Raw genomic sequence first — 27325 nt, forward strand, 5'->3', positions numbered from 1 at the left:
CTAGAGTACAGTGGGTGAAGAATGGTGCTTGGAGTTTAGGGTCAACTTTGCTGTCCGCTCCGTAGATTTTACAGGCGATTTGCTCTTTGCTTTAAGAAGAGAAAGTGATATTGGAAAAAAGTCAGCACTTTAGATTAAAGCAAAGCACCCTTCACAAAGCCACAAACAAGAAGCAGGACAGAAAGTCCATGGCTTGTAGCTATCCTCGCACCTGCGGAAGAAGTTATAAGATATTCGCTCATCTTGAAGATTTCCAATGCTCCTTATTAGGCTGTTTTAAACACATACACATATATATTTAATTAGCTCGCCAGCTTGGCTCTGGTGCTCATGAATGTCTTGGCATGCACTGCAAATAACAACATACAGAGTGTTTCAGTCCCAGGAAGTCGGTCTTGTTTGATTTGTCTGTTTTCAAACAATGCCAGCCTACCGTCTGGACCACTGAGAGGAACAAATCTAGATACTTCACCTCAACTAAGTTTTTTAGGACAGTCCCTAAAGTCATTGGTTGTTCCTATATTGGTAGCTAATAACACAGCCCCTGTTTCACTCCCTCATAAGAACTAACTTATAGGAAGCAGAACCAATTTTGAGAATGCAGGCTTCCCCAAGATAGGACAACTTGTAGGATGAGTGCTTTGGGGCATTTTCTTTTAGAGTACGTCATTCTTAACATTCTATCATTGAAATCATAGGAAAAGTTAGTGATGCCAAGAATTGATAGTTTTAGGGACCCCTGATGTGCAGGTAGTTGAGCACAGGGCTGTGAAGCTGTCCGCGGCCTCTGCAGCGCGGTTCGATTCCCGGCTGGCCAGGGAGATTGGCTGGGCCACATGGCCCAGCAGACCTCTCCTGCTTTGCTTGCTGCTACCCTCAGCAGTGTATTTCGTCAGTCTGCCTGTTGTGTTCCCCACTCTGTCTCTGGTGAATCCTCTCACCATCCTGCACATCTGGCCTGTACGCCAGTTCTTGTAAGCATGAATAAATAAAATCTTAAAAGAAAAAAGAATTGGCGGTTTTAGGAGATCTCTAAATTAAATTATATTTTCACATTTTCCTCCTATGTTATCCAATAAGCTTCTAGCTACAAATGCATATTAAACACCTTTATTAATGAAAAAAACAAAAGTATGATAAGGCTCAAAGCATTTCTTGCTTTTTTTTTAATTGGAGAAAAATTTAAAAAAAAAAGGTTTGAATAGAAAAAAGGTAGGGGAATTCAGCCTTTTAAATATGTCAAATAATTACACTCAGGTCAGTACTGGCAGCGATAAAAATTGAAGTAAAATATAATCATTCAGAGTGTCACTATAATATAAATTTTGGGGCTTTGAAGTGGTTATTCAGTATAGTTACTTCAGTGTTGTCATGGATTTGCCTTATTGGTAAGAGAGACCTATAGCTAACAAAATCAATGTTCCTTCACCTATGACTGAAGACCCAGCAGGTAGTGTTGGGTCTCTGGAGGATGTTCTTCATCAAGATGCATGGCAAAGCTCAAAATGTAACAGTGATAGATAGTGCACATGCAGCTTTAAGCAAAAAGTTCATGCAAAGAAAATGTATGCACTCTCTTAGAATCACTAGCATCAGAGCTTCCCAAAATTGAATTCATGCTCTTGTTATCTTTTGAAGAGAGATCCTTTGGGTTTCATTTAATGAAAAAAAAAAAGTGATCACATGGGTCTTTAAATAGCCAATGGCAATTGACATAAAATATGTCTGATTGTGAATGCCAGTTTAAAAATTGCCGAAGACAATGAAACTAAGTAAAATGATTCCCTCTTCAAAAAAGATTTTTTAAGAAATAATTGTCTCTTTTATAGCATGTGCACTGCAGATTGGCTCAAACTTACTGAAACTGACCCTTGCTCAAATAATCAATCCTTCATAGGCAGTGCCTGACCCCATCATTCCTTAGGGAACAGCTGCTTCACTTTGACCCAACATTTCCTATTGTGCAATGTCCAGCATGTGCAAGTTAAAACAGAATTTACATGAGCATAATAATTGGAAATAAAACCAATTTTATGTTATAAAGAATATTTTAAAGTTACCAATATCGAACTACTGTTTAATATACAATATAACATTGAAATACAGAACTTTTTTTCTCAGATTATAGTCATTCATCCACTCTAGGTTTGTGAATTCCCTTCTGTATTTTTATGTAAGTAAAATTCATTTCTGTTAAGTCAATTTTATTTTTTCTGTACAGTAAGTTCTAAAGTAAACTTGTTTCATCATCAAATCATTGATTTTTTCTTTTTTCTATGTTTTATTTATATCATAAATAAAAAGATGTTTGCCATTACATTTGCTGTCCTGAAGATTTAGTGAAATCTGAGAATCTAAAATGCTGTAATTTGCGCTGCAATAATTTTCCATGTAACTATCATAATAATTTTCAGATGTAGTCTATTGCTACTATAGCATTACATTTTTACAATATCTGTTATGGTTTATTTTTAGAAAGTTAAAGCAGTTTTTTTTTTTTTCAAAAAAGCAAACTTTGGCTAATCATGTTTCATTGTCATTTTTATAGATAAAAGAATTTTATATTTGTGACAGTGAGATCCAGAATTGCATTCAAGAGTCCTAAGTTCTAAGTTCCTTTTCAGCTAGGCATGTCTGAGATCTCAAATAAGACACATTTCTCCTATGTTTTCTCAAATAAGCATACAGACTGTCAGTGTATTATCTTCTTCTTTCCCATATTATTGTATAAATCTTTGTGTTGGGATCAGATCACCTGTTTTGTTTGATTTGGCTTCTTTTACTCCATGTTCAGCCCAAGTAGGATAACTGTTATCCTCCTCTTACAACTACTCATTGAAAAATCATTGTCTTCGAATAAACTGCTGCCCACTTTGTCCAATCACACCAGCTAGTTGTAATTGCTCTCTTCTCTAACCTTCAGCAGTATTTTGGTGTTGCTTCTCTTATGGTCTCAATATGATCTATGTTTACTTGTAATTCATTACATTCATATCTCACTGATTATATTCTAAAGTTTATTAAAAATGTAAAATTTCAGCATTTTTTAGTTGCTCTCAGTATCTTAACAATTCCTTTGCCCCTAAAGTGAAATATCCTGTAAATAAGAAAAGAGATGTTATATCTAAATAGTTCAAAGAAAGTACAGGCAGCAGGCCTAGTTGAAAAATAGCCTAATAGATATTTCTCTTACTCAGAAAGCCATTTTGTGATGGGCTTTTCCTTCCATTTAATAATGATGCTTTCATTTGTTTTTATGCCTCAAGGATTCCATAGTACTCTCTCAGATGTAATTGCCTATGTCTTTGAAAGGCAGAGGCAGTATTTTCTCCATTTTGCAAATGGAAAAGTCTAAGAAATCTTCATAGAAGTCTAAGTGCAGAAACTGTGCTACCATTGATCAGCCATTTTACACCTCATGTAATAGTCAGTGCCATCTCACTTTCACTGAGATGTGGATAAGCAAACATTTCTAAATGAGTTTGACCTAAGAGAAATATAAAAAAAAAATGCTTAAAATATTTTCTCTTCACCATAGTTATCATTTCAGAGAATAACATAAACATTCATTTTTTTCTATAAAAAAAAACAAAACAGGGCCTCCCTGGTGGCACAGGCCGTTGAGCGCTGCACTGTGAAGCTGTCCGCAGCCTCTGCAGCACAGACTCAATCCCGGCCAGCAGGAGAGAAACCCATATGGCGCAGCAGACCTCTCCTGTCTCACCTGCTGCTCCCCTCAGCAGTGTATTTCTTCTGTCTGCCTGTTCTGTTCCCCACTCTGTCTCTGGTGAATCCTCTCACCTTCCCGCGTATCTGGCCTGTACCCTGGTTCTTGTATAAATCAATCTTTAAAAATAAATCTTAACCAAAAAAAAAAAAAATTAAATCACCATGCCCAAGATCTGGCTTGTTCAGCGATCGGGTGGTGAGGTGTGTTAGTATACCACTACATCATTAGAGTCATAGCCACAGAGAGCTGGGTCCCCATCACCTGGCCTTATTAAACTGAGCACAACTTCCCACTGAATAGTCAGCCCAGCCCCAAATCTGCATGCTTGACAGAAGAAGTTAGGCTCCTCTCAAAACCATTTTTAATTGTCCTTTTGTCTCTGTGCTTGCAATTGGGAGACTGGAAGACAAGTTTCACAATGCCACCTGGCTCTCCTTGTCCATGTCAATCTCCAAAATGACTGGAATGTGTTGAGTGTCTATGGTGTGCTAGGAGTATTCAGTAGACACATTGCATGCATTGTCAGGTCATCCTTTCAGTAACCCTGCTCAGTCGATATACAGATCAGGAGAATGCATCCCAGTGACATGGAATAACTGGCCCACGTTACATGAGTGACAGGTGGTAAATGGAAGGCACAGAAATGAGGAAGGGCAATGCAGTGAGACCATTAGGACAACAATGCTCTTATTTATCCAGCAAGCCTTCCAAAATATCCCATCCCCACTTTTATTAAATCAGGATGTTCAAATGTATACTACTTTTCCTTTTTTATTTTATATATTTTTACATCATTTTTTATTTTTGCACAATGTATGCATTTTCATCTTGGTTATAGTCCCCATACAATTCCCACCCCCCCTTGTTTTGATCCTACTCCCCCTTCCTGCCCGCTTCAGTGTGCCTCTGGTTTATAGTTGCTTGTTGTTATATCATAATGTATTTGGTACACTATGTGGTGCATGAGAAATGTTACTTATTAATGTTTAGGAAACCTGAGAGGCTGATGTCTTCATATCCAATATTTATCAGTTCAGAGTTGAGAATGGAAGCTTTATATCAAATATTTATTTTTCTCTAAGTCATATTACATCAGTGTATTTTCTCTGAAGAAAAGTAGTGCACAGAGCACTTGACTACTTGGAAAGATGATAAGAAGATCTGGGTATTTCATTTCAAGATTAAGTGGCGCATTAAGGCAACTATGCATAAAAACTTTACCAGCTTCAAATAGCCACTTTCTCTTGGCTTTGAGTATTTTCTGTTGGAGTAACTTCTTAGATGACTGATACTTTTAGTTGGTTCAGATAAGGGGAGTAGTCACAATTCAGGGCATACAGGTGTGATCCTACATAAGTTTTCCTTTCCTTCCTTGTTTGAATAGCTAGTAGAATAAAGACAGAAACAAAATAGAGAACAAACAATTTCTTTCTTGTTGTGTCTCCATGGTCTGATTCCAAAATTTTTAATTTGTGAATGAAAATATCATATGATGCTTATCATATGAACAAACCTAAAAATGGAAATTCTCCAATAATAAAAGAAGCAACAGTAAAACAACTTTTTTTATCCGTGAAGAAATCAGTCTTATAAAGAATGGAGTGTCCATTTCAGCTCCAGAATGGAGCTCCCTTTGACATGCTTCTCTTTTATTGTTGATACCAGCCTTCTGAAACGAAAAGAGCTGTGTGAGAAAATTCGGGCTATCTTTTAATGCCGTTTTTATTCAGGCTTGCAAATTCTAAATCACTATTTGAGGAGAGAGGTCAAATAATAGGACAATTTTATCCTGTAATTTTTTAAAAGAATATCTTTTTATTAGAATTCTTATGGATAGTGCCAATTTCTACCAGAAATCCTTTTTAAAAAAGAAATGTGCTTCATTTGACCTAATAAATAAAATGCCTGTTTTACTGTGCCCAGACATGTTGGCAGCAGCTGCTTAAACTTCTTTTTCAGTTCTCCAATAGTCAGCAAATCTACACCTCTATTCTAGTCATGAGAGCTCTTATTGCAACTGAGGGTAAAAGTCTGGCTTACCCAAACAAACAACATGTGAGCAATAGGGCATTCAGATGATGCCTCATTCTAATGGCATGTTCCAGATTCTTGGTCTCTCAACTAGTCACCACGAGCCTTCAGAGTCTTTTCCTTTTATGGTGACTAAAGCATGAACACATAAAAGTGTCCTCCTACATATTAAGCCCAACGTGCTCCTGAAAAAGTACATTTCTTGGTAATTCACTCATCTAGGGAAGAACTGGTTTAGAGATGATGGTTACAAGAGCAGCAGTTAATACTTTTGAAAACATATTTGTTTATTATTCCTTTTACCTCTGACCATAATCTAATGAGGTTAACATAATCATTTTTTCCAAAATTATGTAGTGAGGAAGTTATTTAGCCAGCATATTTAAGTTTACTCAGGTAATAGGTGGGATATCTGAGACTCGAAACCTGTTCTTTTGGACTCTACAACCTAATTTCCCTCATAATGTCACCTGGTGATTCTTCATACCTGAAAACACTACACTTTCTCAATTTGGCTTATTTGAAAATATAGAAATAGCAGTGGTTTTTGAATACTGGAAGAGAGCAATATAAATGAAAGGAAAACAAATAAAATGATCAAAGAATAAAATTTTAATACCACACATATTTAATAATGGCTATAATGCATAAAGATGATTTATAATTAGCACTACATTTACCAGTATATAAGTAATTGCTGCTAACATTGTTTGAAACTATTCACTAGTGGTGTTTAACTATGCCTCCTGCGTGTTCGTTTTCATTTTTAATTACCAAACTCTTTATTCATGTTGTAAAGGTATATTTATATTCATACCTTGTTGGAATGATCACAAATTCCGTATTAGGGATTGCTTACATGTGTAGTTTTTTGCACTGACAACACTGTCAAAAAATGCCTGATTTAACTCAGGGCTTAAATGGTCCAGTTGGAGAGTAGAGAAAAGAAAATGAAGACTTTGGTATCAATGTGGGACAGTGTTGTGGCAGACTGGGTTCCCAGTGTGCTAGCCCAGAACAGGCTCCAAGAACTTGTCCTAGGAAAAGAAGCTGAGAAAAGTGCACCACAGATACCATGTTGACTACAAAGTGAAGAGATAAAAAAGATGCAGCTTCATAGTTGAGTAATCACTCACTGATCAGTGAAATAAAGACTAACTATCCTGCCCTCACTCTTTCTGCATGACAAATTAAAGATACCACTGTATTGTATACAGTAATTCACCTAAATTGAAAAATTTGTTTTAATTGTTCAGCAATGTCTGCTTTTCAGAAAAAAAATATTGGGGGACCCAGTGCCAGCAAGATATATAAAAACATCAGTTATATAGCTTTAGAAAACATTTGTTTCAATAGAAGTGTCTTACACTCCTACCCATACACTTTCCAAGTTTGAGCCAATAGTTTTCCCTTTTCTTTAATCCAGCTTTTTAAAAATTATCTGAATTAGAATGTTTTATAAATTATCTCAATAACTGAAATTACCTTCGTAACTATCACAATCAAGTTATTAACAAAGCTATCTGAAGCAAGGTTGTTTATCCATATTTTAGTTATCAAGACATGCAAATTAAATGATGCAAGTAAGTAGATACTGGGGACTGTTCATCAGACATCCCAGACATAATTGTTTATTCAATATAAATGCTTATTGTTACCATGGGCCCAAGTTCTATTTTTTTTTTTTTTTAAGATTTATTTATTTAGGGCCTCCCCAGTGGCACAGAGGTTGAGCGCTGGGTTGCGAAGCTGCCCCAAGCCTCTGCAGCGCCGGTTCTATCCCAGGCTGCTCCCCGGCCACCTGAGGAGGGTACCACATGGTGCCCAGACCTCTCCTGCCACCTGCTGCTCCCCTCAGCAGTGTACTTCGGTCCTTCTGCCTGTTCTGCTCCCCACTCTGGCTTCTTAGCAGTGGTATTATCCTGGTTAGTGTTTTGTAGCATACATAAACTAAAACATAATATTAAATCCCCTGACATTTATTTCTAATTACATGTTAAGCACAGAGATAGTTGCTCCAATAAAACCAAAACTATCAATGCAGAGTTCATATCCTTAAAGTGATATTTTTATAACATTCAGGATAGAATGAGTTTTTAATTTTTTTAATTTGATTTTTTTCTATTTAGTGGTTATATTATTTTGCTCTCTAAATGTAGTATATTTCAAATTACTATTTGCAATGCTAAGAGAAGAGAAAAACTTTCTTTCATAGATAATACATTTGTTAAGATAATTTAAAAATAGAAGACATGTTTCTAAAATATAAGATTAATAAACTGTCCCATAATAGACCCTATCATTTATAAAATAGTTTATAAAATATAATCTTCATAGAATGTGGAATCACAACTCCTAGCTTTTATAATTTGTTTAATTCAACCTCTAAATGTTTAGCCTATATTTGGTCTGATTTACACATATGGAATTCTGAATTCAGAAATATTCTCTCAGACTTTTTAAAAGCAATCGTAATAAATTAAAGAAAAGTATCATCTATAAATCTTTCAAAACATTGGATTTCCTTGACACTATACTCATTTTACTCATCACTTTGATATTTCTCTGAACCAGAGGCCATTTGAGTTATACTGATGAAGGGGAATGTGATTACATGACTTTTTTTTTTAATGGATTTTATTATTGTGCTTGATTTGTTTAATCAATATGAATTCACCAAGACCATACCCAGCATATTTAGGAAAGTCAAAGGAATGATTTGATAGCCAAATTGTCCACATAGCTTCTAGGAAATAAGATGTAACATTCCAAAATTCAATTTTAAGTATACCACCTTTACACAGTACTTTCTACATATGCAGCCATGTGCACATGCACGCACTTAAGTGTGTGCACACATGAATGGAAATGTGTAGCTATTTTGAAATTTATCATGAGTTTCACAATCATATAACGCCATTATTTTACTTTGGTTTCATTTATTGAATATGTTTTATATGTTTGCTAATGTATTTTCTACTTCATAACCAGTGTTTGCTCTCTTTTTAAATTATGACTTTTTTAATATAACCAAAATAATAAAGAATCCTTATAGAAATATTAGTGATATAGCAAAATAATCAAATAATTAAAAATTATGGCTTTTCTTGGTTTATATATATTTAAGATTTATTTTTATTTATTTATGCATATAAGAGTTCGGTTATAGGCCAGAGGTGAGAGGATTCATCAGAGACAGAGTGGGGAGCAGAACAAGCAGATTGACTGAAATATACTGCTGAGGGGAGCAGTGGGCAAGATAGGAAAGGTCTGCTGCACCATGTGGGTCAGCTTCCTGGCTGGGGATTGAACTCATGCTGCAGTGGCTGGCAATATCTTGTTAGTGCTGAGACTTAACTCCTTGAACCACCAGGAAAGCCCTAACTTTTATGTATATTTTTAATAAATTTTCTTTTTGATATTTTTACTATGCACATATATCAGATTTCCTTAAATTTCTGAACTTGTTATTTTTTTCACCTTATAATATGTGGTGAGTCTTTTCTACTGTCACTTAACATTCTTTGAAAATATGATTCTAGAAGCTGCTTGATATTCATTGCCCAGTTGTGACACATTTATTTTATGACTTCCCTATTCTTGGTCACTGAGTTTTTTTCAATTACAGGGAGACTGTGATAAGCATCTCTTTCATGGGTCTGGGTCTGCCTCACTACTAGTTTCCTTAAAGTTTCCTCTCATAAGTATCGCTACAGGGACAAATGGGCCACATAATCTGTGACTCAAGTTTCTGCCGACTTGTCCTCCTGAAGAGAAGTGCTAATTCACAGCTTAAGTATCATACAGCAGTGTCTGATTAGTGTCACCTTGACTTGTCTGATTTTAAAACTCTTCACTCAGACTCTACATATTAAATTTAATAAAATGATTAGGGTTTACATCAGGACTGCATCAAGTCTATAAATATTTTTAGAAACCTGACATTTTTACAATACTGAGATTGTCCATCCAAAGGTAGAGCATGTTTATTCATTTATTCAGCCAGAAACACTTTTCAAAAAGCATTCTACTGATCTTCATATTTATACTATTTATTTGTTATTGTCTTTTTAAAAACTTAAATATTTTACATCTTTTCTTGTTGTTACAACTGGCAATTATATATTATGCACTAAATGTTTTCTTTTTCTTTTTTTTTCTTATTTTTTAAAGATTTATTTATTTATTTATACAAGCACTGGGTACAGTCAGAAGCGCAGGAGGGTGAGAGAACTCACCAGAGCCAGAGTGGGGAGCAGAACAGGCAGAAGGACCGAAGTACACTGCTGAGGGGAGCAGCAGGTGGCAGGAGAGGTCTGCACACCATGTGGTACCCTCCTCAGGTGGCCGGGGAGCAGCAGGGGATTGAACCAGTGCTGCAGAGTCTGCAGGCAGCTTCCCAACCCAGGGCTCAACTGCTGCACCACAGGGGAGGCCCACCAAATGTTTTCTTTTTGGATATCGCTGTAGTGTAAGAATTTATCTGTTTATATCTCTATTTTGCCTTTATCCACATTACAAATTTATTTTTTAAATCTCTAAGTCACATGGAGTAGAGTACGTAATCATAGCATCTAAAAATTGACTTTTTTTCATTATTCTACTAAGTTTTAGATATACACATTTCCTTGTAATTTTACTTTTTAGTTACCTTTGATTTAATTAAACAAACATTGTAAATTTTTTATAGTAAAATGTTATTTTTGTTTTTGTATATTTCATAATTTTAAAGCTCAAAAGCCTCAGGTCTCTGACTTTTTGGTAATCGTCCTATATCTTATTTTCTCTTCTGCTTACCTCTTTAATTAATCAGAATAATCTGGATATATATCATAAATTGTGATGCTTCCTTTTGTCATTTCTTTCCTTAATTATATTTTAGTTCATCAGATATAATTTTTACATAATTTTAGAGCTGTTAAGGCATCTTCTTAGTTTTTTATCTATGTTTCTTTATTATACTCATGGTTATTTAATAAAATATTTTAATATTTTATAGGTAAAGAGGAAGAGAACTAACAATTGCTGAGCTCATTTATGTGCAGATTTACTCTAGTAAGTATTTAAAATAAATTATGTCTTCTAATCCTAAAAATAACCCGTACAGTCTAGCGTTACTGCCTCAGTTTTATAAATATGCACTCAGAGGTTTAGAGACTATGCAAGTCCCATTCAACAAATAAACTGGTAGAAGAAGGAATCAAATCTGGATCTATCTATTGCCACAAAATATGCCCTTCTGTTAAACACTTCTAAACTGATTTTATTTTTCTCTTTTAATAATATTCTCATTTGTTTATGTTTTCAACATATCTATAATTACTTCCTGATATTTAAATTTCCACTTTTTTTTTTAAGTTTGAACTTAATTAAGAGGGCAACCAGTTTGAATAATTGCAGTTTCCAAATACATGCTCTTTATTCAGGTCACACAGTTCAAATTTTTAAAAATCCTTTGGAATTTTATTATATTTTACAAAACGGATCTAGTTATAACCTTCAGCAAGACAGTTGATGACTAATATGGTATGGGTATAGAGAGGAATTTTTATCATTAATTAATGGCATTGTGACCAACAAAAAAAGAAAACTCTGAAATTATAAATTACAGAACATAAAGAAGGAATGAAGACCCAATCTTCCTACTTTAACTTATCACATACACAAACCCAGCGAGGAAGTTATTTACCTTAAGGGTATGAGCTGGTAGAGACCATTTATTATCATCATTTAATTACTGCTAATGATAACGATATTTAAACACATGCAGTAATAGTAATATAAAAAAATACAACTAGCTACTTCTGAAGGCTTGTCATTGCTAAACCCTATATGTATATAATTTCACCTAATCCTTAACACTCTGTGAAGACTATACTATAATCTCCTTTTAGTAAATGGAAAGCCTGTGATATGCAAAAAAATTAGTGATGGAGGGGAAATATTACAGTCTGGCTTTTTCACTGCTGTGCTTACTGTTCTACTGGTGACTCCAGGTATCATCTTGCTCACTTCTGGCCTTTGCAGCTGAGATGAAGGCAGGATCAGGCTGCAGAAGGCAAGCTGTCCTTCTGAGGAGGCTTTGTCCTTCTTTTCTCTTTTAGAACACATGTTACTTTGACCACCAGAGTGAGATCCTTCTAGCAACTTCTAATCCTTTGGTCATTTATCCAGAAAGCTGTTCCTATGGTAGCTTCCAGATCTTTCAAGAATCGTAAAATCATTAAAGATAAGAACTTAGACACTGGCACATTCTATTTCATGTTTCCTTAGTTTTGGGACTCCTGGCAATTATAAGTGAATCCAGTATGACCAGTCATACCTTAAAAAGACCTTCCAAGGCACACCTAGGCCTTTGCTGATAGATCTAACTAGTGAAAAATTTTCAGTGAAATAAGTTAACCATGGTTTATAGGAGAATTTAGTCAGTAAAGACTTCATCCACATAATTCCATGTGAAGCATAGCTGCAGCAGATTTTTTGGCTCCCATTATCCAAAGCATTGCCTTAAATCTATTTTTCATCTTACTCATACACACTTGATTTACATAGAAGCTATTTAACTGATAAAATTACAATGTTCAGATTAATTGAACCTGTATAAGCAGCCAAGTTGGATCATTTAAACCAAAATCAATATTAAGGGCTGAGTTATATGATTGGCTATCTACCCAGATACAGAACACCATTTATTCAGATATCAAATCAGGAAACCACCTCTTGCAAGACCTCAAGCCGGCATCGCACTTTACCCAGCTTTGAATTCCTTGTTAATATCATTCCTGCTAAATCTGACCATGTTGGAAAATTGCCACATTAATCAGCAGCAGAGGGGCTTCCGTGAGCTCCTGGCTTCCAGCAGCTATCACAGCAGCTGCCTCTGAAATCTCAGGTTCACTTCATGGAAAACCACAATAATCATATTTTGGAGTCCAGAGAACCAGCATTCCTGCTGAGTGACCACAGACTCCACATGTGGAAACATAACTACACCTTAAAAATGCAGCCAGTTTTCTAGGAAGTACCAGCTGTTCATCACAGGAAAGAAGAGAACACTTTCACAAAAGTCCATTCCAATACAAGAAAAAAATAGCAGCAAAATAACAGATTTGAAATGGGTAGCATCTCTCATATGCATACATCTCATAGCAATGATAAAGGTTTTCCTTTGCACAGAACAACACTTCTTTCTCATAATTTGCTGCACATAAAAATGTCTATTCATAGTTCTAGACTCAAAGGTTATGACTCAGTAGGCTCTGTGTAAAGTCCTAGACTATGAATTTTTAACAAGTTTCCCTGTGAACTTGGTGCAAGTTGTTTGAACTACACTTTGACAAAGTTTAAGAATTTTGCTCAGTTTGGGGCATGGTGAGAGTATCTATTTATGAAAATATAGTCCTAAGAAAAAGAAGATAAAAACAAAGACACAGTGTTTCTCTGTCTTTTCTTTTTCTCCCCAAACATGAGCTCCATTAGTGCTGGGCACTTTGAGGAGTGAAGATCCAAGTGTAATCTTTGCAGCCAATAATTGTCATTGGGGTGACCAGTCACATGTTTTTACCTGAAATGAAAGGTTTCCCAGAATATGGAACTTCACATTAAAGGGAGGAAAAGCCCAGACAACATGGCACAATGACAGCTCACAGGCAGGAGTAAACAAAACTGAGTGAGGAAATACCAACTCACTGAGACAAGAGGAGAAAACTTCATGAAGGAACTCATATTCTAGTAGGAACTCAACAAAGACTCATGCAAAGAAAACAGCATTTATGAAGTCACAGAAGTAAGGAAGAATCTGAAAGTACTCAGGGAAATTCATGTGACAGTTAGGAACTCCGGAGAAATGTGGCTAGAAATCAGACCCTGATGTTGCTTTGGAAATAATAATCAATTAATATTTGCTCTACTGTGATCTGCTCTTGATATTAGAACTGAAACAGAGAAACTAAGAGGAGCCATTGGAATAATGGAGGGATGTGGAGAGGCTGATGCTGAGAACCAAGATAGAATTGGTGGTACAGAAAAGATGCGGTTTTTCAAGAATATTTTGAAGAAACAATTCATAAGACTGAATTAGTATAGGTGGCAACTTACAGAGGAGGAGGAGATAACAGTTACAAGATTTCTGCAAGACCTGTGATTGTGACAACAATATTAAAAAAGTTTGTTAACAAAGAAGTAACAATTCCTTTTGTTGAGAAATCTAATGATAGTAGATTTAGTCTTAAATATTTGAGTTTGGGTGCTTGGACTGGATATCTGTTACTGTGAAGCAGATCACCCTACAACCTAGTTCATGAAAATACGTTTTTCTGTTCTTTTTTGTGACTGTGCCCTGACTGAGATCAGCTGGGCACACATGCTGGAATCCCTCACTAAGCCTGTGACAGCAGTTGGAACTGGAGTTAAAGACTGGCTGGTTTAGATGACACTTAACACTATGCCTTCTCCTTGCTATGTGGTGGCTGCTCCTGTAGAGCTGCCAGTCCTCTTACTGACTAGGTCTGCAATTGGTATAGCATTAATTGCATGCCATTACTTCTTTGTACCTATTGTCAAAGCAATGGTCACAGGATAGTCCAGGGTCCAGGGGAGGGATAAGAGACCTGCATTCTAATGGGTGGAGTGCACAGTGTACAACCATCTTTGATCTACCTCAGTCCTTGTGGGACAGAAGTGTGGAAATGTTTAGGAGATTCTTGGTGAACCTTTGTGTGGGTCTTCAAAAAAAATCAGATTTTAGAAATGTGAATGTGAGTTTTATACTGAAAAATGAACTGTCAAACAATGGATGAGGATCAAGAGGTTGAGAATGAGAAAAGCTTTGCATTTAAGAGGAATTTGGGAGAAGTCAACCAAAGAGAAAGGGGGATGTTAAAAGTCAACAAACAGGGGAGCCACGTACACATGCTATCTTGAGGAGGTCAAGGACAGACATGAAAGCTCTTAATTAGAATACTGTATGAGAGATTTCCAATAAGACTGATAAAGAAGGAGAGATCCTGGCAGGGGCAGCATTATTAGAGGGGAAAGGGGAGCATCCCCTCTGTGGGAAGCTAAGAATAGGTGCACTCATTGCAGGGACTTGGCTGCCAGACTGGGAGAGACAGGAGAAGTTATTTGTGTGTAATGTTTTGTGTGCTTGTTTGTAAGGGCACAAGGAAGAGACAAGTTGAAAGGCATGAAGACAGAGGACCAAAGGAAGGATGGAGATATTGGTGTATGAAGGAGATGTGCTGACAACAGTGAAAATACTTGAGACAGGAAGAAACCAGTAGAGAATGATGTGGCATAAAGGGGTGAAGAGGGGAAAACTGATGTCTGTCTCTGCGCTTTGTGAAGATAGGACACCATTCTGAGGAGCCTGAGGTTTCCCACATGCAGCTCTACTTATGACCTTCCATTTCTCTGAAAACTCTCTGTGTTTTGCTTGTTTCTAAAACTCTCCAATATTCAAGTTCCTTTTCCAGGGTACCCTCTCTGATGCAACCAGTCAAAATCAGGAATTCATCCTCAGAACATCTTTATGATATTCCCTCAACTTCAAACTCCATGTATTTTCTGCAAATGTAGAATTCATTAGTATTTTCCAGCATTTTCTATGTTTCCTATAATAGAGCAAAGAAAAGAAAAGAAAAGAAAAATTTGGAGGAAGATGAGATTTGATGTGAACATTATGGGCATACAAAAATGGACAAGGTGCAAAAGAATTGGAAAGGAGAAAGTGATTACAAAAGTCAGGTTTTGGGGCCTCCCTGATGGCACAAGGGATTAAGTCTCAACCTAAGAAGCCATCTGCAGCCACTGCAGCACAAGGTCGATCCCCGGCCAGGGAGCTACCCACATGGTGCAGCAGACCTCTCCTGCCTTGCCCATTGCTCCCCTCAGCAGTGTATTTCAGTCAGTCTGCCTGTTCTGCTCCCCACTGTCTCTGGTGAATCCTCTAACCCCCCACACCTCTGGCCTGTATTCCAGTTCTTGTATGCCTAAATAGATAAATCTTTTAAAAAATAAACAAAAGTCAGGTTTTGTTTACTTTACCAATTTCTTCATTTCAGTTCTAATTATTGATCATCAAACAGAAGTATAATTAAGAGAATTTAAGCAGATATCACAAAGATAAAAAACAGTCACGTGTTTATTATGTTTTGGAAAAATAATTGAGAAAATATGGAACAAACTACATGAAATGATAGTTAATTCTTTTATTCTGAGGTATGTAGGTAGTAATAGACTATCTTTTTCTACCTCCTCTTTTCATGTAAACTCTGCTGTAGACAAAAACTGATTAATTGTATGACAATTTAAGAATTACATATACATATGTAGAGTGTTATTTCCAGCTAATACTTTTCCTTTATAGAGACAAACTTATTCAATAGAACACCTATGGATTGAGATTTGAGTATTTCAGTCTAAATGAGCTAGTCAACTGAGCCATAAACTGTGATAAAAATAAAGGTTAACTAGAGCAGTACTTTGTAACATAGGCTGACATCCAATGTCACCTGCGCCCTGGGCGAAGCAACCTCTTTGTGTCTAGTGAAATAAATAAGGCACATAAAGCTCTTGGCCTGAAAAAACAAAATTTTAATGTTGTTGACTTTATCATGTATTGCCTTTAAACATAATGAGAAAATAAAAGTGCATGATAAATAGAATTTACAAATATTTTGTTTTCTAACAAAGTGAAACATAAGCTCTTGCAAGACACCAAATATGTCTTCCATTTTTATGCCATTGTGCATGGCATATACATTCTTGAAAGAATGGAGAATGAGCACGAGTGAATAATTGAAGCATATGTATGAAATCAGATTTATTTGACTATAACCTGGGAAACTATAAAACAAAATAATAAATCAGCATTGATTATTATTATTAAATGTGATATTCATCTCAGATACTGTATTTTATATAGCAGATTTTTGAATAACATCATTTTTTTCAATGTCATTTGATTATAACATTAATGAGAAAAAATCTATCCCGATTGACACTAAAAAAATGATTTTATTTGAGGAAATAGTTTCCTTATAGGTTATAGTCATAGTCACAGTTTTTTTTTAAGATTTATTTTTATTTATGCATACAAAAACTGAGGTGTAGGCCAGAGGTGTGGGGGGTGGTGGTGGTGAGAGGATTCACCAGCAATAGAGTGGGGAGCAGAACAGGCAGATCTACAGAAATACACTGCTGAGGGTAAGACAGGAGCATTTTGCTGGACCATGTGGGTTAGCTCCCTAGGCGGGGATCGAACTCATGCTGCAGTGGCTAGAGATAGCTTTATAGCACTGAGGCTTTAACCCCTGCACCACCAGGGAGGCCCTAAAGTCAGTTTCCAAGAACCTGTCAATCATATTATCAAATAATGGTCACAAAAATTAGAACCACCTAGTAGATATAGTTACATATATAAATGTTACATAACTTGGGAAACAAAAGAGATGATAAAGAGGCAAATAAGACAAAGCCACACAAATTGACTTCAGAGAAGCTAAGCCACCTGTTCATCAGGCTGACATAAATGACCATGACCAAGGCATGCTGGGGTAATACTCAAACTACATTGAAAGGCAGTGAAAACTCACAGAGACTCTAAGTCAAGCTCCCTACAAACCATATCCATTAACTTGTGAAATACAAGGAGGAAACCTAAGTTGGCAGTCATTATTTTAAGAGTTGTTCATAAGCAATGATTTAAATATATATGTTAAATATATATATATAGAGAGAGAGAGAGTCCCAATTCAATGTTAGCAATATGATTTTCTATTATTGATAGTATTATTAATATTCATTTAATGATGAAAAATAAAAACTTACAAAATGATAAATATTGTTATGATTTCTACAGCCTATAATAGGATATTAAAGTATTTGAGGAAAATAGAGAAATACCAAAGGTTCATGTAGGGTACTGTGCATTCCAAGAAGTCTTTATCCCACATCAAGGTTAAAATATCAGTATATTTCCATTGGCTGAATGATTGCATAAATTAATGCTATTCAGAACAGCTTTAACTTGCACAGCTGACTTAGGAAATGTGTGACTAAGCTTCTAAATTGGCATGGAAGGCACATTTACAGGACTTGCCTTATCTCTGCACCATTTAATGCCTTTCATTTCCTCTTATTATCATCATCACTTTCATCACAGGCAGTTTCTCCTTCACTATCAAAAGCCCTTGGAGAATAGTCCTGCTTAAAGCTATGGGTCACTGAAAATGTGGTGTGTCTCTTTCATTTACATTTTGATTAAGTGAAAGTCTCTTAATTTGGGTTATTATCGATATATAAATCTGTGGAGAAAATGAACATGCATTTATAATGCAACCAACATGACATGATTTATTGCTCTTATAAACTGTAAATACAGGAAGAACAAAAGTCCAGCTCTTAGGGCCCTTGGACATGACACACTGCCAGTGACCAATGGGACCACTTGCATCCTCTGTGAAGGCCAGCCTGGAGCTCCCCTTGCCATTGTATCATTACTTCAACTGAACTAGGCTCCAACTTAAGCTATCATATGTAAGTCTGTCTACTATACTTTACCAATCTTCCTGTGGAAGGCTGGTGAGTGGTAAATGACAGCTCAAAATGGGTTTCCATACCTGATTGTGGACTTTGTTTGGGGAATTTGGCTACCCCTTGCGGGCTGGAGGTGGAGTGAATTCGCTGGTTGGTAGAGCTGTGGATGCTGCTGGGAGCTACTGCAGAGACATTCTTCCTGGGCTTCATGTCTTGCAGCCACATGGGTGAGGCTTCGAAGGCCTGCATCCTGCGAGCATGACTGTTGGCGTTGACTTTCAAATAGGCCTGGGCCTTGTGTTCCTGGAGCTCTCCATAATTGGCATCTGTCACCCTGCACTCATATAAACCTTCATCCTTTTTCCTCACTTTGGAAATTTGAAGCTTATGAGAGATGTCATTGCCTTGGACTTTCACTGTCTGAAAAATTGCAGGTAAAAAGAAAAAAATGAAGTGCTACATCAAATGATTTCATTTTTATACTTTGTCCTGAGATTGCTAATGTTGGAAATTAAAGGGTCTTTCTGGCCATAGACATAAAGCTTTTTATTTTCTCAGCAGTCAAATCTGAAGGTCTTATTTATCCTAATCCACTAACAACTGGCTTCACAAATTCATGGAATAATTAGTTCAATCTAGCCAGTGCCAAATTCCATTAGCCATGTGGTCACTATTTCCCAGGTTTCAGTAGCTGCTTTGCCATTTTCTAATCATGGATTGACTGTTAATTCTAAGCTCAATTAGGCACAAACCTAGTTAGGGCAAGTTAGTCTGTATGTTTCTTTTCTTCTCTGCAGGCTATAACTCTGAAAGATGACAAAAATATTTTGTGGGTCAATGTGATCAATATTGAGTTTAAGTGAAAATGTGAGGTCATCCTCACACTGGGATGGCTACTAAAGATATAAAGTAGATTTGGTTATTAAAGAATTTTCTTCTCATATATTTGGTGCAGTCTAACCCATAGTCATGGGTTAGCGTGGATCAAGGTGCAGAATAATATGACCTGAAATCTTATGGCTCATTAAATACATACACCTTGCCATTATAGCATCTCATTATAATGACTGGACCTTGAGATGTCATTAATTATACATTTGAATGATTTTAAAAAACTGAAATTAACTCTCTTATTTCTCTCCATAAATTTAAGCTAGGTTAATAGTAAGATTATATTGATATAGTTTTATATATAGTTATGAGTATTTGTAATTAGTAAAATTCTATATAATATACAATATTATATATATCCATAAGCATTTTTATCAGAATAGTTTGATTTAATATATGTTGTATATTATCAGTGACTAAAAGAATAATGGATTTCATAAGGTGATTAGACTTTAATGACTTGGCTATTTTGAATGAGACAAAAAAAGTAAAGAAGGCACATATACTGCCACTGGCCATTATACTTTGAAATGACCATAACTAATTAAGAACTTTTAGGAAGTGTACATCTGCTTTTTAAATTTATTTATTTATTTTTTTTACTGATGAAACACCATTGTTTTAAATGTTTGTAAGTATTTTGATGATGTAAGATTTCTCCCCTCAGGTGTGGTCACTGTATCTCTTCTACAACCAAAGCACCCAAAGTCCTTGTTCACTTGTGTTTACATGTAGAGCTGTTTATACAAACAGTATCACATTTGAACTATGTGTCATATTTGAACATATTTATGTACATACAAAATTATATTACTGGGCTTCCCTGGTGGTGCAAGGGGTTATTTCGCAGAACTATGAAGCTCTCTGCAGCAGCTACTGCAGCAAGAGTGTTGACCGCCCCCCTCCCCAGCAGGAGGTGACCCACATTGTGCAGCAGACCTCTCCTGTCTTGCCTGCTGCTCCCCTCAGCAGTGTATTTCAGTAGATCTGCCTGTTCTGCTCCCCACTCTGTCTCTGCTGAATCCCCTTACCACCCATACCTCTGTTCTGTACCTCAGTTCTTATATGCATAAATAAATAAATCTTTAAAAAATAAATATACTAATACTACAAATATAATTTATATTAACAGATTAAAATATATTATGCTATTTCCTAATAAAGTTAGAGGTATTCAGAGTACTTATATATTTTATTATCCCATTTTACAGTAGAGTAAACTGAAGCTTAGAGGTTTGGGTGACTGATTTTTTTTTAAAGATGTATTAATTTATGCATAGGAGAACTGGGGTTCAGGCCAGAGGTGCTGGGAATAAGAGAATTCACCAGAAACAGAATGGGGAGCAGAACAGGCAGATCTACTGAAATACACTGCTGAGGGGAGCAGCAGGCAAGACGGGAGAGGTCTGCTGAGCCATGTGGGTAACTCCCTGGCCAGCCTGGTATAGAACTCATGCTGCAGAGGCTGCAGATAGCTTCACAGTGCTTTGCTTAATCCCTTGCACCACCAGGGAAGCCCTGAATGAGTGAGTCTTAATAAGTGCTCAATAGAATCATCTAGGATGCTCTTAGAAAATAGTTTTGTAACAGGGTGGTCCCCAGGAAAGGGGGGAGTTTCCCTGCCCCACCCAAGGGAGGGTGGAGCTGAGCAGGGAGAGGAGAAGCTGCAGAGGAGACTGAGGAAGGAAGCAAGATGGAGCCTAGAGACACATGAAGAAACTGTGCTTGTCTTTTGGTCGTGGACTGGGTGACACAGATGTGGGTGAGACCTGTGGGGAGGTAATAATGACAGCTTTTATCTTGATTTTAATTTTGCTCTTTTCCTTTCTGACCTGTCTGGTTGTTTCTGATCCTTTTCTGTGGGTCCCCACTGAAAGGTACTTCAGATTTGTGGCAGGCTTTGGGGCCTTGCTCTGGGCCAATCCCATTTGGATGGAGTTTTACCCATGAGGGGACGGGTAACTTTGGGTACTTGATTTAGAAACTGTACTATTTGCCTTTCCTGTATTGTTTCCTAATTGTATTAAAGTTCCTTCCCATTAAAGTCTCATATGTTTTGTGTTGATGCGGCGGATGGCAGAACCCATTTAGAACAGGCAGGTTTGCGGGGTTTGGGCTGCCCCTCTCCCTGCCCTATAACACTTTCAGTTTGATTAATGAAGAACTAGTAACTGCATCTGTAGGTGACAAAGCTCATAACAGTTTATTTTATCCCCTAAGGAGCTTTGATATCTATTTTCAATATTTTATGGAGGTAACATTGATTTACAATACTACACATGATTTAGAGGGCTAAGAGCATACCTTTACTAATATCAGTATGTTATCAAAGGAATTATAAAAACTGCTGACATAGGACATATGATCAAATTCACACAGTGGGTAGACTAGGGCAAACTACTTTCTACTTCATTTGGTATTTAGAAAACTTTCTAATTCACTTTCTAAAAACTTTATGAACTATTGATTTTATGAACTATTGGCACGAGTAACAGTGTGATTATGCACCTGATTGGACACTAACCTAGGTCAGGATGTGTGGGACTACTTTTATTACTAATCTTTGTAGGACATGTACTTGAGTGAAAGACAAATAGTTAAATAAAGTTAAAACATTTAGCCATTTATATGTGTATGAAAAATAAAATGTTTCACAAAAAATATTAATAAACAAATTATCTTACCAATAGTTTCTCTACCAATATAGGAAAACAACAGTTTCTGCTATATAATAATTTAATTGAAACATTCTGAAAAGATCAGTGACTATAAATATATATCGGAGTTTCTTTACTTATATCTTATTTTTGTTTGATTTTTTCTTCCAATTGAGATTATACATTTTGACCATATTTTATTCTATTAGTAAAATATATTTTTGACTATGGAAATGATGTATCTCAAATTTTTACCAGCCTATTGTAAAGGCCTCATAATAAATTTATTTTTTAAGCAATTTAAGCATAAATAACATAACATAAAAACAATGTTGGGCATTTTTTAGATTCCATATATATATATATACATATATATATACAAACACATATTTAACAAATTTATTTTTTATTATGAAACTATTTCATTTCTAGTAATGGAAATTTATTAACAATGGTTAAGGTGCAAAGGAAATAATCTAAAACCCCTCTGGGTTCATCTAGGCTGACAATCAAACAAGCACCAGGGTATAGAAGTTTAATAATAACATGTATACTTCTCATATAAGTGGAGGAGACACAATGTAACTGAGTAGATTGTGCATGAGGACAAGGGAGGTTGAGAGAAGAAACGGTGTTTACCAGGGGAAAATAAAGTTCACTTTGCTTCCTTCATTGAAAAGAGATATGCAGCCTTAGAGCTGCCTGAGAGAGACCCTTACAGAAAGAAGTTTAGACAGAAATATTTAAAGCAAACTCTCAAACATGGTTGAAGATTATTAGAGCGCTGGTGGTGGGCAGGGTATACAAGTGTACATTTATAGAGGTTTGAACCTATAAACTTTGGAGCATATATAAAGATGAAAACCTACTTTACATCAATAAACATTATTGGGGGGGAGTCTCCATCCAACCTCTAGAACTACTCCCTGAAATCAATATTTTGCCAAAAAAGATATATTTTGACTTTATGTTTATGTCTATATTTATATTTATGATTTTGAGCACTGGCATTAGAAATATATTGTATGCATTCTATTGAAAATTGAGTTGTTTTCATTACAATTTCAAGGTATTGTCAGATGTTTTAAATTTTTCTGCCTAGGAAGATTTCTGCATGCTAATATTTTACATATTACTAAAAGATGTAATTTCTGTAACTTCAAATGGATATATAACACTGCAGCCCTTTATACTTAAAATTACATAACTGTTAAAAATTGCAAGGAAAAATTGCCACACATCTCTTTGGATGGCAGAATGATGCTCAAGTAATTGTTTAAATATTGCATGATCAAAATAAACAATTTCATTGTACCAGCTCTAAATCAGCTTCAAATTTTATGTGCCCCATGAGTTAGGCAGGAGTAGTCTTGTGTTTGTAAAATCGCCTCTTTCAGCAACAGTAAATTAAAATATTTTATAAACCTAAAATTAATGAACCATTCTTCACCCAGGTCCTGCCTGGCCTTAGCAGGAGCCACCACCCCTGTGGCTGTTGGAGAGATACTCACGCTGATCTTAGTCCCTTCGCTGTCCGGGTCGCGATCTGGCACCAACTCCACCTGCGTGACAAGTAGACACACGCTGGGCAGCAGCTAGAGTTCGACACTAACTGAGCCCACCTTGTGTCCCCAGCCTCTATATAGTTCAGTTGGGTGACTCAGAAACCAGAAACAGAGGGTGGTGGATGTGGGAGGGGAGGGTCGAGGCCACACTGGCTAGGGGTTTTCAGGCCAGAAGGAGGCCACCTTCTCCCCAGCCTTCCATCTGGCTGAGTAGGAAGGTGTGATGGTCGGTTTGTCCAAAACTCAGGGATGGCCGCATGCGCGGTTCCCAGATGGGGCTCAATAGAGGCTAGAGGCTCAGAGAAAATAGAGGCTGATTGAAGGATGGGGACTTAGGTAAGGTGCAGACTAAGAGAGGGTGGGTGGGGCTGCTTGCATAGCCCAGCACTCAGAGGCCCGAGTGAAATTTCAGTGGGGTCTGGGGACTGCCCAAGAGGGCTTCCCGGGGATGCTCGGTGTGCATCACCAGGGCTAAGTGAAGGAGGGCGTGGTACCAGGTGGGTGCAAGTCCGCTGAGTACCAGAATCTGCCTCTTTGCCCTAGATTGCTGCAACAGATTTTCCTTTTCTCAATAGGACAAGCTGAACTTTTTTTCAGTCTTCCCTTGACATCCTCTCCCTTAGGTCTCCGCCTTTTTTTCTAACCCTCCTTTCCCAGCCTCTCCAGTGCTCCCTTCTGCTGTCCCTCCAGCACTCTCAGCTTTACTCCCCTCTCCATCCTCTCTCATCTATTTTCAAGTTGCCTCCGGTCTCTTCCTTCACTCCCTATTCCCATCACCCTTCCCACTGCTCCCACTCTGCCTAACTCCCCCCTTCCCCTCTTTTTTTCTTCCTTTTCACTTCTTTCCTCCTCCCCTCCAGCTCTTTCATCCTGACCTCTTCCCCTCCTCCCTCTCTCTACCCCTTCTGCTTTCCTCCTCCCCTGCCATCCCTCTCTCCCAGCCCCCTCTCCACCCCCCGCCAACCGCCACAGCAATCTCTTCCCAGCTGAATGCAGACATGAAAAGAAATAGCTACAGAGGGTAAGTAGCAGGTATAGGGGTACTGAAAGAATTATGTTCCCTCACCCCACCTTCCCTGATGCATCACTGCAGGAGCACTATCAAGGATTGCTTTGATAGAAACCAGGATTAAATGGATGAGAAGTTCCCAATTTTAACCAGGATTTTAACCTAGTGTAACCACAACTGCAAAGTCCTGTTCACTACCTAGCATCCCTGGGCAATTCTCTGGCCAAGAGTGTTGACATATCCCCAAGGGCACACAAGCGCATTTTCCCCACCCCCAACAGACTTTGGAGGACTAGGGCTAGATCCCACAGACCCAGGGAATTGCTAGCCAAGAATCTCAGCTACCTGAGAGCCAGCCACCTCAGCCCCAGGCTCCAAGTCATCTGCCCCCCTCAGAAACCACCACTGGATTTCCAAGTACACCGAGGAAGAGCCGCTCTGGAAAGCACAGGACATCTCCACGTTCTGCCCTTCGGTTGCAGTCACATTCCGCGGAAACTCAGTAAATTTTGCTGCAAAACAGAAATGAATCCATTTGGAATATCCACGCCACTTTTGTCAGCATCATTCCTTGAACATCTTGCTACATTATTCTTGGACATAAGGAAACAGGAACAAAAATCTCTTTATCATATTTCTGGCTTCACCTGACTCCCCAAACCCCCTTCTTGTCTTATTTTTGGTATAATGTCTACATCACTTTGTTGTTGATAAATCCAGAAAATGGAGAGACCAGTAAGTTTGCTGATAACTCTCCTGCTAGCCACGCTGTCCACAGTTAGATACAAACACCTTTTCAGATTGCAGTATTTCCCAAAACTTAAGGGATTCAGTGATGTAAAATTTAAGCAAAGCCGCAGAGTTGATATATGAGAGGACCCTTTTCCTCCAAGTTGCTAAACAATCTATGACTGTTGCATGTAAAAGAGAATGGGCCATGATTACCTATCAAATGCACATTCCTGATTATATCAAAGCTATTATTAGCAATTGCTATTTGGAGACTAAGGCAGTAGCACAAGTTGCATATTCTCCAATGCTGGGAATATTTCTCTCTTCAAATTAACATTCGTATTTGTTCCCATCAAACTACTGTGTTGTAAGTTACCATATATCAATTGGATTTAAGAATCACACACGTGGGTTTAGTTCAGATAAACAATATTTTGAAGTCACCAGAGAGATTTTTTTCCCAGCTTTTTCATGACAAATCTTGACACTGCTAGTTTGCAGGATCATGGAATCACAGTGAAGCTTACAAAACAAGGTGTTCCCTTTCTCCCAAAGGCATTTCTTTAACATGGAATGCTTTGGATAGTTGTTCTTATCTTGACTAAGGAACACTTTGTAAGTAAACGATGATTCACTCAAGCCTTGGAGAGATTAGTTGCTGGTGGAAGTGCACAGCTACAAAGCACACGTGTGGAGACCAACCGAAGGGGCTGCAAGGCTGATTTAAGGTGCATGCAAACACGCACCGCCCCCCCCCCCCCACGCTGCACACTGCCCCCCCACCCCAGACAGTTTTTAGAGAAACACCATCAGCGTCTCTTTTCAACATATTATGAAATCCCAAATGATCTCTATTGAAATGGTTCTGCATTTATACTTCAAGAAGATGGTAGCTGTTAAGACTTTCGAAAAGGACTTTTCCTGCTGGAAGGAAGAGGACGCATTTCTTGCAGAAATGATGCAGTTCGGCAGCAGCGATGTGATCTGTTCGTGGTGCTGAAATGATTGCTGCAGCCTGCGAGGTCCGGAACAACTGGATTCGGCAGGCTGCTGCCTTTTGTATGCAAGTCCTGTCTGTTTATGGGTCTCAGAGGAGTCTGTTCTTTGATAAACACACAATGCAAACGAAGTCACAAGGACCCAAAAAGGGAAATTCTAAACTCATTCTGTCTACACAGAGAGGACTGGTAATGGAGAGACCCCATCCCCAGCTCTTGTTTTTTTTTTTGTGTGTGTGTGATGATTATGTATGCATGAGTGGTTACCCAGTGTGCGCGCGCGCGCGCGCACACACACACACACAGAGAAGGCGAGCGTGCGTGTGCGCACACATACACGCACACACACAAACACACACGCACACACTGTGTTTGTGTTCACCAAGGAAGCTACCTCATTATAAGGTACCAACTAAATTTGCTCTCAAATTTAGCTTGCCTGCTGTTTAATAAACTTTGAAGAAAAAGCCAAACAGAACACTATTTGCACAACCTAAACCACTGCTACTTGCTAGGAGCCTCATGACATCTGTCTGGCCATTCTTTGTAGAGAACACGCATACACACACACACAGACACACACCCCACAAGCAAATGTATATTTGGCAACCAGTAAGACTTACCTTGAGAAGAAAGCCCTTGCTGTACATATAAAATCGAAAAGAAAACAAATCCAACATACGCCAAAAAGATCCCCATCATTCCAAAAGGGTGGGGAGGGGGTCACATCAGTGTAGCCAAGAGCCAAAAATCCTAAAAGAAAGGGATGCACATCTATCTATCAGAGGCCGGTCCAGAGCCCAGGGCGCGTCGCTGCACTCACCCAGCTGCTCTCAGCTCGGACAAGCTGGGGGCAGGTGGGGGCGGGGTGGGTGCGAACGCCGGAGGGTGAACAGCTGCTCCGAGTCGGCTAGTCGAGTCCAGACCCGGCTGCGGCGAGAGGAGTGTCTCCGCGGCCGCGCTCGCGGTACCTGCAGCTGGTCCACGTCAGCCGCTCGGCTGCGTGCTCGCCTCCCCCATGCCAAGTCGGCCTCGCGTGGGGATGGGGGTGGCAGTGGGGTGGGCAGAGGGCCCGGGGGCTCAGCCCTTTCGCCGCCGCAACTTTGCTCCGACCGCAGCGAGGGCCCTTTAACCCTGTGAGCACCAGGGCACGGGACTGGGCGACAGTGTCCTCC

General features: G+C 38.0%; 1 protein-coding gene across 3 annotated transcripts; it reads right to left on the bottom strand.

The window, feature by feature from the left end:
* Positions 1-26852, bottom strand: VSTM2A (V-set and transmembrane domain containing 2A; the record flags this gene model as incomplete). 3 transcript variants are annotated; one of them, XM_084248248.1, is made up of 5 exons in its annotated part: positions 1-89; positions 18382-18718; positions 23358-23408; positions 24766-24932; positions 26774-26852. In XM_084248248.1, 5 exons carry the CDS (start codon positions 26850-26852, stop codon positions 1-3), a joined length of 723 nt encoding a protein of 240 aa, XP_084104374.1. The 3 variants fall into 3 exon arrangements, with proteins under 3 accessions (XP_084104374.1, XP_084104375.1, XP_084104376.1); XM_084248249.1 differs by lacking the exon at positions 1-89 and adding an exon at positions 135-211; XM_084248250.1 differs by lacking the exon at positions 1-89 and adding an exon at positions 303-349.
* Positions 26853-27325: the final 473 nt, after the last annotated feature.

This window comes from Talpa europaea (assembly GCF_964194135.1).
Source record: "Talpa europaea genome assembly, chromosome: 11".
Classification (NCBI taxonomy): Eukaryota; Metazoa; Chordata; class Mammalia; order Eulipotyphla; family Talpidae; genus Talpa; species Talpa europaea.